Here is a 13,165-nt window from a genome sequence, read left to right as displayed (position 1 = left end):
TGTGTATAATGTAAAGAAACGGTGAGGTTCGCTTTTTCTATACAGGTATCCAGTCATTTTTTCCCGGCTCTGTCTGTTGAAAATACCATCGTTTCCCCTTGAATTACCTTGGCACCTTTGCGGAAGATCAGTTGACCATGTAACTATGGGTGTCAATGTTTTATTTGTTTGCTTGTTTGTTTTTTACAATGAGCGTAATAAATTTTTACCAAACAAGGGATTAGTGGGTGAGTAAAGTTACGTTATAGGCTAATATCCCCAGAAATCCTGCAGGTCAGTGGAGGTGTACTAGTTTTAAGCCCTTTGAGGTCAGGGACTCTCATTCATCTGTTAATTGAACAGTATTGAGTGTCCAGCATTGAATAAGACATCCATGGTCCCTGCACTTACAGAGCATGCAGTGGAATGAGGGAGACAGACCCTAAGAAGGCGAATGCATACCTGAATAATAACATATTGTGGTGAGTCCTATAAAGGATGAAACATAGGCTTACAGAGGAAAATGAGCAGAGGACCTCGGAAGTCCTATCTGAGAGGTTTTTAAGCTGGAGCAGCACATATGAGAATCCCGATTGCAGAAATGAAGTTGGCACATTTGAGAAATTGAAAAGAAGCCCCTGGAGTGTAATGCTTCCAGTGGAGAGTGTTCGTAGATAACTTTGGAAATGTAAACTGAGGCCTGACCATGCAGGGACTTGCTGGGATGATACGTAGTCTGGATTTTATTTGAGTGCACTGGGAAGGCATTGAAGATTTTGTTGCTTGTTTTTGCTTATTTTAACAAATCATGTAATTACTGTCTAGATCAATAAATTAAACATAACTAGCAGCTTAAAAACCTCCCTTATGGCCCCCCTCCAGTGTTTACAGCATGCCGTCCAAAAAAAGCAACTACTGTTCTGACAGCTATCTCCATGGATTTAGTTTTAACTTCATCCTGTTTTTGAACCTTGTGTAAATGAAATCACACTGTGTACTATATAAGTGGAATCGTGATGTCTGGGTTCTTTCATTCAAAATGACTTTTGTGAGAGTCATCCATGTTGTCGCTCATTTTTCCCTGCTGTAATCTGAGGAGTCATCACGTGATCAGGTTAGCTTTTAAAAGGCGGCGGGGCTGTCCTCTGGGGAAGTAGGCTCTGAGAGGCAGGAGAAGCAGCCTGGAGACCGCGGAGGCAGCTGTGCAGGAGCCAAGGGGAGGTGCAGGGGCCAGCGTGAGGGGCTGGAGACGTGGCATGAGGCAGACAAGTGTGAGACGTGCACTTGGGAGGTAAGACTCTGGGAGTTCACTGACAGATTGGGCAACAGTAAGAGTGAGGGGAAGGGGTGTGTCATGATCCCCAGGTTTCTGGCTTTGACAACTGATAGATGGCAGTTTCATCTCCTTCTCACAAGAGGGACTGGGGGAAGGACACACTTAAGTAAAATAAAAACTAGGAGTTCATTATTAGGTATTTTAAGATGCTTGTGAGGTATGAGAGAAGCTGTCAAGCAGGTATTTGTATTATGGGTATGGAGCATATTGGATTAAAATGGGAAGTTTGGATAGTTTGCATATTATGAGGCAGCTGCCATGTAAAGAGTTCTGTATTGGAGTTAGAAGATCTGAGCTTCACCATTTTACTCAACTTCTGTTGGCTGCGTGACTAAGGGCAAATCACTTGATCTTTTTGAGCTCCATTCCTTCTCATCTGTAAAGTGGGAATGCGACTTTGCTTCATAGGATTAAACAATGTGTAATATATATTAGGCCTCAGTTTACAGACTTTTGGCCCAGTGGATGCTCAGAAAAGTTCATTCATGCACATGCAATTTGGATTGGTAGGAGAAAGTGGGATTATGGAAAATTTTGAAAGGCATGGAAGGGACTTGGTGTGGTATGGAGTTCAGAGTGTCTTAATATGGGAGTAGACCCAGTGCAGTCTGGTTTAGATGAAACTAAAGAAGAAGTAGTTAGAGGTGAGAAATATCTAGAAAATCAGTCGTTGTAGGTCCAGGATAAGGTGCTGATGAGGGCCTGGCCTGACATGGATGTAGAGATCAAAGAACAAATCAGAGCTCAAAGGAAGAGACTAGACTTGTCCAATGGTTAGTTTTACGGCCTCACAGAGAGGGAAGAATCAGTCACCTGTGAACCTGAGGCTGCTAGCCTGGGAAGCTAGAAAAATAGTGGAAGCAACGGCTGATTTGGGGTAGTCTGAAAGGAAAGCCGAGTTAAGGAAGGACAGTCTGTTCAGCTTTGAACGTATGACTCTTAAGGTTATAGTATGTTGTCTGTGGGTGGTTGGATATTCTCTGGCAGTGAGATCTTGTGGAAGAGATTAGAAGCTAAGAGGTTGCTTTTTCAGGCTTAATCACTAATTAGCTTTGTAGTCTTGGGAAATTCAGCAAATATTGAATGTAGTTATCTGAAAAATGAAGCTAACACCTCCCCTGTCAGCTTTACAGGCTTGTTTTGTGCCTTAAATAAGAATGTATATGAGGGGACTTCCCTGGTGGTGCAGTGGTTAAGACTCGGAGCTCCCAAAGCAGGGGGCCTGGGTTTGATCCCTGGTCAGGGAACTAGATCCCACATGCACGCCGCAACTAACAGTTCGCATGCTACAACTAAGGAGCAGGCGAGCCTCAACTAAGACCCGGTACAACCAAATTAATTAATTTTAAAAAATGTATATGAAAACACTGTAATTGTAAACTCTTATACTATAATTGTAATAGGGTAATGTTATTTCTGTTCTTAGTTCAAACTAAAATAAAATATTTGGTTATAGAGCTAGAGAAGAGAAGGGGGAAAATACCAAACTTCTTAGAAGTTTGTGTTTGGAACTAAATCGAAAGCATCAGAAATCTTAGTCTCTGAATACATGTGCCTGAAAACTTCTGTGGACTATAAAATTTGGGGAGACTATCTGGAAGCTGATCTTGTGTACAACAATTATGAGAACCAAGAACACAGGTTGCATCTTGTCAATTGTTGGTATTTAACTTGCCTTCAAGTTGGAGTTTGGAGAACTTTTGAATTCTGTGTACTTGCCCCATGTGTGTTTATGGCATTTTATTTTATTTTTTTTTCTATTTTTATTTTCTTTTTCACATCTGACTTTTACTACAGGATAATGATTTAATTAAGTATTCCTTTAGTTTTTAAAATTAATTAATTTATTTACATTTTGGCTGCGTTGGGTCTTTGTTGCTTCACGTGGGCTCTCTATTGCGGCAGGCGGGGACTTCTCTTCGTTGCAGTGCGCAGGCTTCTCATTGCGGTGGCTTCTTTTTTTTTTTTTTTTTTTTTTTTCGCGGTACACGGGCCTCTCACTGTTGTGGCCTTTCCCATTGTGGAGCACAGGCTCCGGACTCACAGGCTTAGCGGCCGCGGCACGTGGCATCTTCCCAGACCGGGGCATGAACCCGTGTCCCCTGTATCGGCAGGCAGACTCTCAACCACTGCGCCACCAGGGAAGCCTGCAGTGGCTTCTTTTGGTGCGGAGCATGGCCTCTAGGTGCATAGGCTTCAGTAGTTGTGGCACACGGGCTCAGTAGTTGTGGCTTGCGGGCTCTAGAGCACAAGCTCAGTAGTTGTGGCGCATGGGCTTAGTGGCTCTGTGGCATGTGGGATCTTCCCGGACCAGGGCTCGAACCCGTGTCCCTGCATTGGCAGGCGGATTCTTAACCACCGCGCCACCAGGGAAGTCCCTGTTTATGGAATTTTAGAACATATCCTTCTAGTGTCTGTGAGCTATATACATTTTTGCCAAGGGTCAGAGTAGGGTAATGTTTCAACTCTTAAGCTATATATATAAAGAAATGATTTCTAACCTTTGTCAGCATTATCAGTACAGTATGCTGGTTAGGATCACAGACTCTGAAACCAGACTGCCTGGCTCGAATCCCAGCTGTCAGCTAATGACTCGCCTTGTGCATTTGAGCAAGTCATAACCTCTCTTGCCTCTGTTTCCCCATCCATAATGGGAACTGACATTAATGTCTAGCTGAAGGTTGTTGGGAGCATTAAATGTAGTACTGTATTTAGAGTGCTTAACAGCTCCTGCCACACTCAGTAAGCGCTCTTTAAGTGTCAGCGGTGGTTATTATAGAATAGTTAGTCGTTATTTTGGCAGTGACCAAGGAATAAAAGCACATGAAGGAAAGAAACAAATCCTCTCAGAACCTACAGCTGAAGAAAATGGAAGTGGCATAGTGGCAAAAGTCTTGGGCTTTAGAGTCAGAGATGCTTACATTCAAATCCTAATTCGGCCCCCTGGTTATAGGGGTTTAAGCAAGACACCTAACCCCTCTGAAACACACTTTCTTTACCTAGGAGACAGGAATCAGATACCTTGCAGAGTTGTTTTGAGGATTAAATGAGATACATATAAAGTGCTTGGCCCAGAGTAGATGCTAAAAAAGCGGGAGTGCTCTCTCACACCCCATGCCCCCCATGCCTCACTCCACTATAGAGCAGTAAGGGCAGTTTGATTTCCTATATGCTCGCATATTCATTGTTTGCAATTTTAGAACTTCTAAAATTCTTTCCATTTGCTAAGAGCAGAATAAACAACAGCTGTTTAATTGGATACACCTTGGAAAGTGTTGTCAGCTTTTGTTTCCTTCTTCCCTTTGCTGTTCTGGGTTACTTGCTTTATCATTATGGTAAATCCTACTAGAACCAAGATGGTGGACATTATTAGTTGGTCATGGAATTGAACTGGACTGTAGCTTCAGAATCCTCTTCCCAGTATTCCAGCAGCTACAGTCAATTCATCAGACTTGATACAGTAGTGAAATCCTCTCAGCCTTAGAGGTTTTTAGAAGAAATGTTTATAGGATTTTCAAAATAATATCTGGGCAGTCCATTAATCCTCTGTCTCAAGATGTGAGACTGTCAAACCTTATGACAAAGCAGAGTGGTCTTAGAGCATTTCCTAACAGATGCTTATCCATATTATAACCTTGTTACACAGTGTGGGCATTTTCAGACACCTTCTAGAGAAGGCACAATAATTGTGAGCGTATAATGCGGTGACCCAACCAGGAGTGTGCATCAGTGTGAGTTGGAATGTGGCCTTAAAATACTCATGCTCTAGGCCTCACCCCAGATTTACTGAATCAGAGTCATCAGTATATAGATCTTGACATGTGCCTTTTGTAAAAGTAAAGATGATTCTGCTGTACATACCACTGATTAAAAACAAGTAGATACTGGCAAGAGTATAGGAAATCAGGCACCCCCTCACACTACTGGTATGAGTATAAATTGATATAGTACAGCCTATAAAACAGTTTTGCAGTATCTATCAAAATTCAGATCTGTCCTGGAAGAATACATATATGCATAAAGATACAGTTTCAAGGTTTCCTGTAAACCTGTTTATAATACCAAACAGTTGTGAGCAACTCAATGATTGTCAGTACGCAAATGGTTAAACATGTTAGGGTAGATTACACCGTTGTTTACTGTGCAACCACTGAAAGAGTGGAGTATGTATGAGAGTGATCTGTACATGCTGATGTAGAAAGATATCTAGGACATACTTTAAGTTGAATAAGCAAGTCACAGAATAAACTATTTTAAACATTTTGTGTATAAATATGTAGAGAAATATTTGGAAGAGTACCCACTAAAGTATTTACAGTGGTTATCCATGACTTAGGAGAATGGGAATGGTGGAGTGGAAGAGGATTTGGCCTTTTAATTTTTTTATTTAAAATATTTACAATAAGATTTTATTATTTTTGTAATAACAGAACCACTGGATAAAATATGAATGATTTAAGGAAAGCACACATGGAACCTAATTTGTATGTGTCAGGACACTGCTTATTTTGCAATTTACAGTTTTAACTGAGACTTATAATCTCTAATTTAGGAAACAGAAAGGAATGTCAAAACTGTTTTGCATGATGGCAAAGAGGATAAAATTTTGTTACTCAAGTTATTGTGAAAGTAATTGAGTTTCAAACAGATAAGCAATTTTTTTTTTTTTTTTTTTTTTTTTTTGGCGGTACGCGGGCCTCTCACTGTTGTGGCCTCTCCCGTTGCGGAGCACAGGCTCCAGACACGCAGGCTCAGCGGCCATGGCTCACGGGCCTAGCCACTCCGCGGCATGTGGGATCTTCCCGGACCGAGGCACGAACCCGTGTCCCCTGCATCAGCAGGCGGACTCTCAACCACTGCGCCACCAGGGAAGCCCACAGATAAGCATTTAAGATAAAAAGTATTTGCTCTATGTCAGAATTATATTGACTACCTGTTTTAAAATTTTAGTTTGTGCAAATCTGGATATGAAAATTGGATTCAGAATATTTTACTTTAATCCTTTTGCAGTTGATTAGCCTCTAGTCTTTGAGGATGTTAACTAACACCTTTTAATCTCTCTTTTAAAACTTTAGGCCCGATGAGAGAAAGGGAAAGTTAAGGATGCTGGAGCAGAACAATGGATTTCTCTTTCTCTTTCATGCAAGGGATCATGGGAAACACAATTCAGCAACCACCTCAACTCATTGACTCCGCCAACATCCGTCAGGAGGATGCCTTTGATAACAACAGTGACATTGTTGAAGATGGTGGCCAGACACCATACGAAGCTACCTTGCAGCAAGGCTTTCAGTACCCACCTACAACAGAAGATCTTCCTCCACTCACGAATGGCTACCCATCATCAATCAGCATGTACGAAACTCAAACCAAATACCAGTCCTATAACCAGTATCCCAATGGGTCGGCCAATGGCTTTGGTGCAGTTAGAAACTTTAGCCCCACTGACTATTACCATTCAGAAATTCCAAACACAAGACCACATGAAATTCTGGAAAAACCTTCTCCTCCACAGCCACCACCTCCTCCTTCAGTACCACAGACTGTGATTCCAAAGAAGACTGGCTCACCTGAAATTAAACTAAAAATAACCAAAACTATCCAGAATGGCAGGGAATTGTTTGAGTCTTCCCTTTGTGGAGACCTTTTAAATGAAGTACAGGCAAGTGAGCACACAAAGTCAAAGCATGAAAGCAGAAAAGAAAAGAGGAAAAAAAGCAACAAGCACGATTCATCTAGATCTGAAGAGCGCAAGTCACACAAAATCCCCAGATTAGAACCAGAGGAACAAAATGTAAGTTGAAACAACTTTTTGAAAAAATTTGTAATATTTCACATTTACTGGAAGTCCAAGAGACCTTTTTCAGTTTTTATCTCTCCAAATATAAATATTTCTGATAACTTCTTTCATCTGATCCCTAGCATGGAGCTTGGGATGTTATGATAGGTGGTAAGTAAATATTTGCTGAATAAATGAATGGACATCATCTGAGTAAAGAAATATTTTAGAAACATGTGACACTAAAAATCTTGCCTCCTATGTTTCTTTGTTTAATAGCCTCACTTAATTTTGCTCGTAATAAACTGGTTTCTGCGAAATTGATTTATTTTTAGTGAGGAGTATGGACCTAGAGTGTGTCATACAGAGTGAAGTAAATCAGAAAGAGAAAAACAAATACCGTATGCTAGCACATATATATGGAATCTTAAAAAAAAAAGAAAGTTATGAAGAACCTAGGGGCAGGACGGGAATAAAGATGCAGACGTAGAGAATGGACTTGAGGACATGGAGAGGGGTAAGGGTAAGCTGGGACGAAGTGAGAGAGTGGCATAGACATATATACACTACCAAATGTAAAATAGATAGCTAGTGGGAAGCAGCCGCATAGCACAGGGAGATCAGCTTGGTTCTTTGTGACCACTTAGAGGGGTGGGATAAGGAGGGTGGGAGGGAGATGCAAGAGGGAAGGGATGTGGGAAAATATGTATACATATAGCTGATTCACTTTGTTACACAGCAGAAACTAACACAGCACTGTAAAGCAATTATACTCCAATAAAGATGTTAAAAAAACCCAACCAACCAACCAAAAAAAAAACTCCTGGTTTCTGAAGATGAAGAGGAAGGGCAGAGAAAGATGGTTAATGATATTGGTTTTCCATTGTTCCAGACCAACTTTTGCTAGTAGAGCTTAGATTTAACCCTCATTACTAGTGTGTTTGCCACAAAATAACCTGAAGTAAATAAAGGAACTCTTTTTATAAAATCAGAGTTAGTATTCATACATATTCACTAAATCTTCAGGTAGAGGTTTTATAAAAGTCATTCTTTAATGGTAACTTAAGATGCATGCTGCTAATTTCTTTTTAACATCTCTGAGGTTTCAGTATTAATTTTCTTAATCAGAAAAGTATGTAACAAATCAATGCTAGCTTGAATGAAGAGTTTTTAGTTAGTATTCTAATACATGGTGTTACTTGAAGATGTCCCCAGACATTGATTTGGGAAGAAATGAATATCTATGAATTTTTGTGACAGTTGTATGCTTTTCTGTCTGCTGTACCTGAATAAGTTAATTTATCATCTTCTGTTCTAAGTAATGTTTACATCTTACCAACTCGCCTTTTCCTTGGCAGCTGGGTTCCACTACTTCACACAACTCAAATGTGGTGTTTTTCTGGAGTAAAGGTCACACTGGTTCGAGGCTCTCACAAGTCTCAGTGTGATATTTCAGTATGTTTTTCTCATTTTTCTCTAGTTTTCTTATTTATTCATTTAACAAATATCAACTGAGTACCTAATGTGTGCTAGACGCTCTTCTAAGAATTGAAAGTCGGGCAGTGAATGAAAAGTAAAGATGCCTACTTTCAGGGTGCTAATATTCTACTAAGAAGAGGCAGAAAATACACACATACGTATGTAAATGAGTCTAAGTTTAGATAGTGGTAGGTGCTATGAAGAAAATAAAACTGGGTGATGAGATAAAGAGTAATTGCGGACACTAGTAGTTCTTCCATCTTAGTTCTGCAGCTGTAAAATGAAGGCTTTGAAACTAAGTGGTTTCTGGAATGCCTTTGAATTTCTTATGTCATTTATTAAATGCCCCCCACAGAACTTAGCTCACATAGTATCTTACACTGTTTATTAAATGAATGAATCAGTGGAAGGAGAGAAGTTAACTTTTTACTCTCCAGAGACTTCCCCTGTAGCAGTTCTTTCATGGACCTGCAGTGAAAAGACATGTGATGCACTATGATCCTTAGCAATCACGAAAATGCATAAAACCTGCATTTACTTTTAGCTTAGGTCCTAAGAACCATCTTGCTGGCCCGTCTTGCTTCTGCTCTAGAGAATCTGGCAAATAGGAGAATATCCAATTTTATTTATTAGGCTAGACTTCTTGCCTTTATTGGTAAAAATATTAAATTATATAGTTTAAAATATGTCACAAAATAGAAATAGGGCTGGAAGCAGAGGCAGGAGAAGATAGTCTGTTCATTTTTTGTATCCACTCTTTGTTTTATTGGAATCTAGGAAAAAAATTCAGTGCAGTGATGTGATATTTCTAGTAGTCACTTTTCAGTGAGATTTTAAAGCCAGTTCTGTCTTTGTTGGATGTCTGCTATGTCTGGCCGTTTATATCACTTAAACCTTCAGTTAACTGTTATATCCAGGAATTAGAATGGTTAGATGTAATTTAAGAGTTTTAGTTCATTTTCCTTTTTAGTAAATCATGTGGGGCATAATTTAATATTTCATTATTTAGGATCTTACAGTATCTTGGGGTAAAGGAATGTCACTTTGACTGAAGGTATAGATGTGTTAAGTGGCATTGATTGCACTAAATGTTACCAAGACCATTGCCTGAAAGTTGAGCTTTGGGGGAAAATCCAGGGGTTTTTCTTTCAAAGAAATACAGTGAAAAGCTAAGCTCTTGTTAGTTGAATTTGATTAATTAAACTTTTATCACACATGGGAGGCAGTTATAAGCTTAAGAGATGGTGCCATAAAAGTGATGCTCCATTCTGACAGTAGAGCTTTGGGCTGGAGCCCCCAACGGCCCTGCTTGTTGTTAGTGCCGTGTCTCTGCTAAGCCATGCGGACAAGGGATGTGCCCAAATCAACCTGTTTTTTGTAGCTGTGTATGTGTTTAATGGGGTTTTCTTAACCTGAACAACATCCCTTTTGCTTTCTTCAGGACAGTTGTTCTTAAGTGCTTTAATTTTTGATGCTCTTGTGCCTCCTGGTTGTCACTGGGGGTCCAACGCCCTTGGTGTTCAGCATTGTAGCGGGCGTAGAAGGGAAAGAAGCCCACGTAAGAGTTTGCCCACACCACAAGACAGCTCCCCTCCCCCAGATGCTTGAGGGAAGCATAGTGAGAACTGTGTGCCTGGGATGACTGTCCTCAAGCTGGGTTTGCAGATATATAGATAGATACAGCTATAGCTATAGATATATGGATATAGATGTAGACTTCTTCATTAAAACTCGCGCATAGGTTCTTTTCTGAGACAAACAAAGCAAACAGAATCTCATCTAAAATAATACACTTCAAGATTTCACTTCTTTTTTCTTTCCTTTTTTCTTCATATTTGATCTACAAGTATTTCCTCCCAATTCTGAGCTGTTTGGCCTTCTAAAGAGTGGCTGTTCTTTGGAACAACCTAAGTATATCTTCTCAACAATGAAAATGTGTCCAAACATCCAGGCAGCAGGAGACCTGAGATCACTACTGAAATTGTGTATTTTGTAAAGCTGCTTTAAGCTGTTTTCTCTCCCACCAAATTAGAAACATGTGGAAATGTTTCTGCATTTCTTCCTCCTTGGCAGGTGTAATGCCTCAGGCATGTGAGTGTAGGCCCTATTCAAACATTGGTCTTCTACTAGCACTTTGGTGGGCTTATCCACTAAGGCCAGTCTCATTAACTCTTAGCTTGCCATTTTCACTTATAAAAAGCCAGATGGCTGGTTTGGTCCCATTAGCAGTAAGTTAGAGGTTATATTTGGTTCTCCAGCCTCAGAGTGTTAGGTCTTAGAATTCTTAGAAACTGTTCATATGCATTGTGAACTTACAGTTATTCAGAAAGTAAAAGAAAAATGCACGAACAATTTACGGACTTCACATTTTTCTTTCTGCCTTAAAAGATGACATAAGTTTTTGGTTCTTTTAGAGAATATGATTTTACTTAATGTTTTGAAAACTATTAAGGATTTTGAATTCTGCCAGATTTGATGAGTATTATTCATCCTGATAAATCTCTTGGGTTTTAATTTTAAAAAGACCAATTTTTTTTTTTTTTTTTTTTTTTTTTATACACCACACGACTTGTGGGATCTTAGTTCCCTGACCAGGGACTGAACCTGGGCCCTCAGCAGTGAAAGCACCGAGTCCTAACCACTGGACTGCCAGGCAATTCCCCCTAATTTTTTTTGTTTTTTACGTTATTTTTGGTTGCTTTGGGTCTTCCTTGCTGCACTCGGGCTTTCTCTAGGTGCGGCGAATGGGGGGGGCTACTCTTTGTTCAGGTGCGCGGGCTTCTCATTGCAGTGGCTTCTCTTGTTGTGGTGCGTGGGCTTCAGTAGTTGTAGCATGCAGGCTCAGTAATTGTGGCTTCCGGGCTCTTGAGCACTGGCTCAGTAGTTGTGGCGCACGGGCTTAGTTGCTCCACGGCATGTGGGATCTTCCCGGACCAGGGCTCGAACCCATGTCCCCTGCATTGGCAGGCAGATTCTTAACCACTGTGCCACCAGGGAAGCCCTCATTTAAAATTAAGATAACTTGGGCTTCCCTGGTGGTGCAGGGGTTGAGAATCCGCCTGCCAATGTAAGGGGCACGGGTTCGAGCCCTGGTCCGGGAAGATCCCACATGCCGTGGAGCAACTAAGCCTGTGCATCCCAACTACTGAGCCTGCGTGCCACAACTACTGAAGCCCGCGTGCCTAGAGCCCGTGCTCGGCAACAAGAGAAGCCACCGCAATGAGAAGCCCGCACACCGCAACGAAGAATAGCCCCGGCTCGCCACAACTAGAGAAAGCCCGCGTGCAGCAATGAAGACCCAATGCAGCCAAAAATAAATAAATAAAATAAATAAATTTATTAAAAAAAAAATTAAGATGACTCGAACACTATGGGGAGCTCACTCACTGTCACCTTTTCTCTGATGCTTTCTCTTTCTGAAGCAGCACTACTAGTACCAAAAAAGGTGTCTTCAGTCCCTATTTGATTTTAATCTCTTTTTTTTTTTTTTTTTTTGCGGTACGTGGGCCTCTCACTGCTGCGGCCTCTCCCGTTGCGGAGCACAGACTCTGGACGCGCAGGCTCAGCGGCCATGGCTCACGGGCCCAGCACTCCGCGGCATGTGGGATCTTCCTGGACCGGGGCATGAACCCGTGTCCCCTGTATCGGCAGGCGGACTCTAAACCACTGCGCCACCAGGGAAGCCCTGATTTTAATCTCTTTTAAGCTTATCCTTTGAACAACTGAAGGAAAATGGATTTTATACCCAGCAGTATTTTATCTGTTGGCAATTTCTGACTCCTTATTTTTCTTGATTCCTAAGCATTTGGCTTCCCTTGACCATTTCATCTTAAAAACTCCCCTTCCTAATTGGTATTTGTGATACTATGTTCTCTCTCTTTACCTTTCTTTTGAGCTCAAGTCATAGGTCTCTAAATGCCTAGTAAGTATGACTGTTTTGTTCACGCATTAGCACATTTTACCATGTATATTCCCTTTCTGTCACTGCAGCATCCTTCTTTGACTTTTTTTTCTTCTTTTATTTTTATAGTCTTGAAAGCTTAGAATAAATCTTCTTGGGCCTCTTTTTCTCCCTTGCCATTTCTTGCCTTTTAAAATGACTGTGTAAAAAAATCTCAGTTCTTTGAAAGTGATTTTAACAGTGTTTCAAGCCACCCTGGAGGAAATGTGAACAATATGGAACAAACAAAAAAATCAAAAAGAGGTAAGACATTTGAATAATAAAAAGGTTTTGGAGGAAATCCTGTCTTTAATCCAGAAATGGAAAAATGTTACTGAGCTTCAGACGAGTTCTTAACAACAGTAGGGTTCTGTCGTTTGGCAAAGATGAGTCACTCCGTATCTATCTGCCCTCAGAGTTACAGAGATCCCTAACACCCCAGCATCAGAAGACTGAATGTGCCCAGGAGGAGGACTCGCTTTCTTGGCTCCATATGTACTTCCCCAGGTGGTCCTGTCCTCCTGCTGTAGCTTGAGAATGAGAAGCTGAGGTGAAGGTTTAAGCTACGTTTGTGGACTGAAATGACGCTGCCAGACGGGCCTACGCAAATGTGGACCGTATTTTTATTTTTTGGCGGTACGCAGGCCTCTCA

The 13,165-nt window shown here is 41.0% G+C and overlaps 1 protein-coding gene across 9 annotated transcripts in view; it reads left to right on the top strand.

Moving 5' to 3' along the window:
* NSD3 (nuclear receptor binding SET domain protein 3) overlaps nucleotides 1-13,165 on the top strand; it is a 114,742-nt gene that overhangs the window by 33,520 nt on the left and 68,057 nt on the right. For all 9 annotated transcript variants that reach the window (XR_004347844.1, XM_032618272.1, XM_032618270.1 and 6 more), the window contains exon 2: nucleotides 6,391-7,109. Coding sequence is in view for 8 of the 9 variants with exons in the window: in XM_032618272.1 (XP_032474163.1) it covers nucleotides 6,435-7,109 (675 nt within the window). In the remaining variant the exon portion in view is untranslated. The remainder of the gene's footprint in view (nucleotides 1-6,390; nucleotides 7,110-13,165) is intronic.

The sequence above is a fragment of the Phocoena sinus genome, chromosome 21, assembly GCF_008692025.1.
Source record: "Phocoena sinus isolate mPhoSin1 chromosome 21, mPhoSin1.pri, whole genome shotgun sequence".
Lineage (NCBI taxonomy): Eukaryota > Metazoa > Chordata > Mammalia > Artiodactyla > Phocoenidae > Phocoena > Phocoena sinus.
The sequence above is the reverse complement of the archived record's forward strand: the minus strand, read 5'-3'. Positions and strand labels throughout refer to the sequence as shown.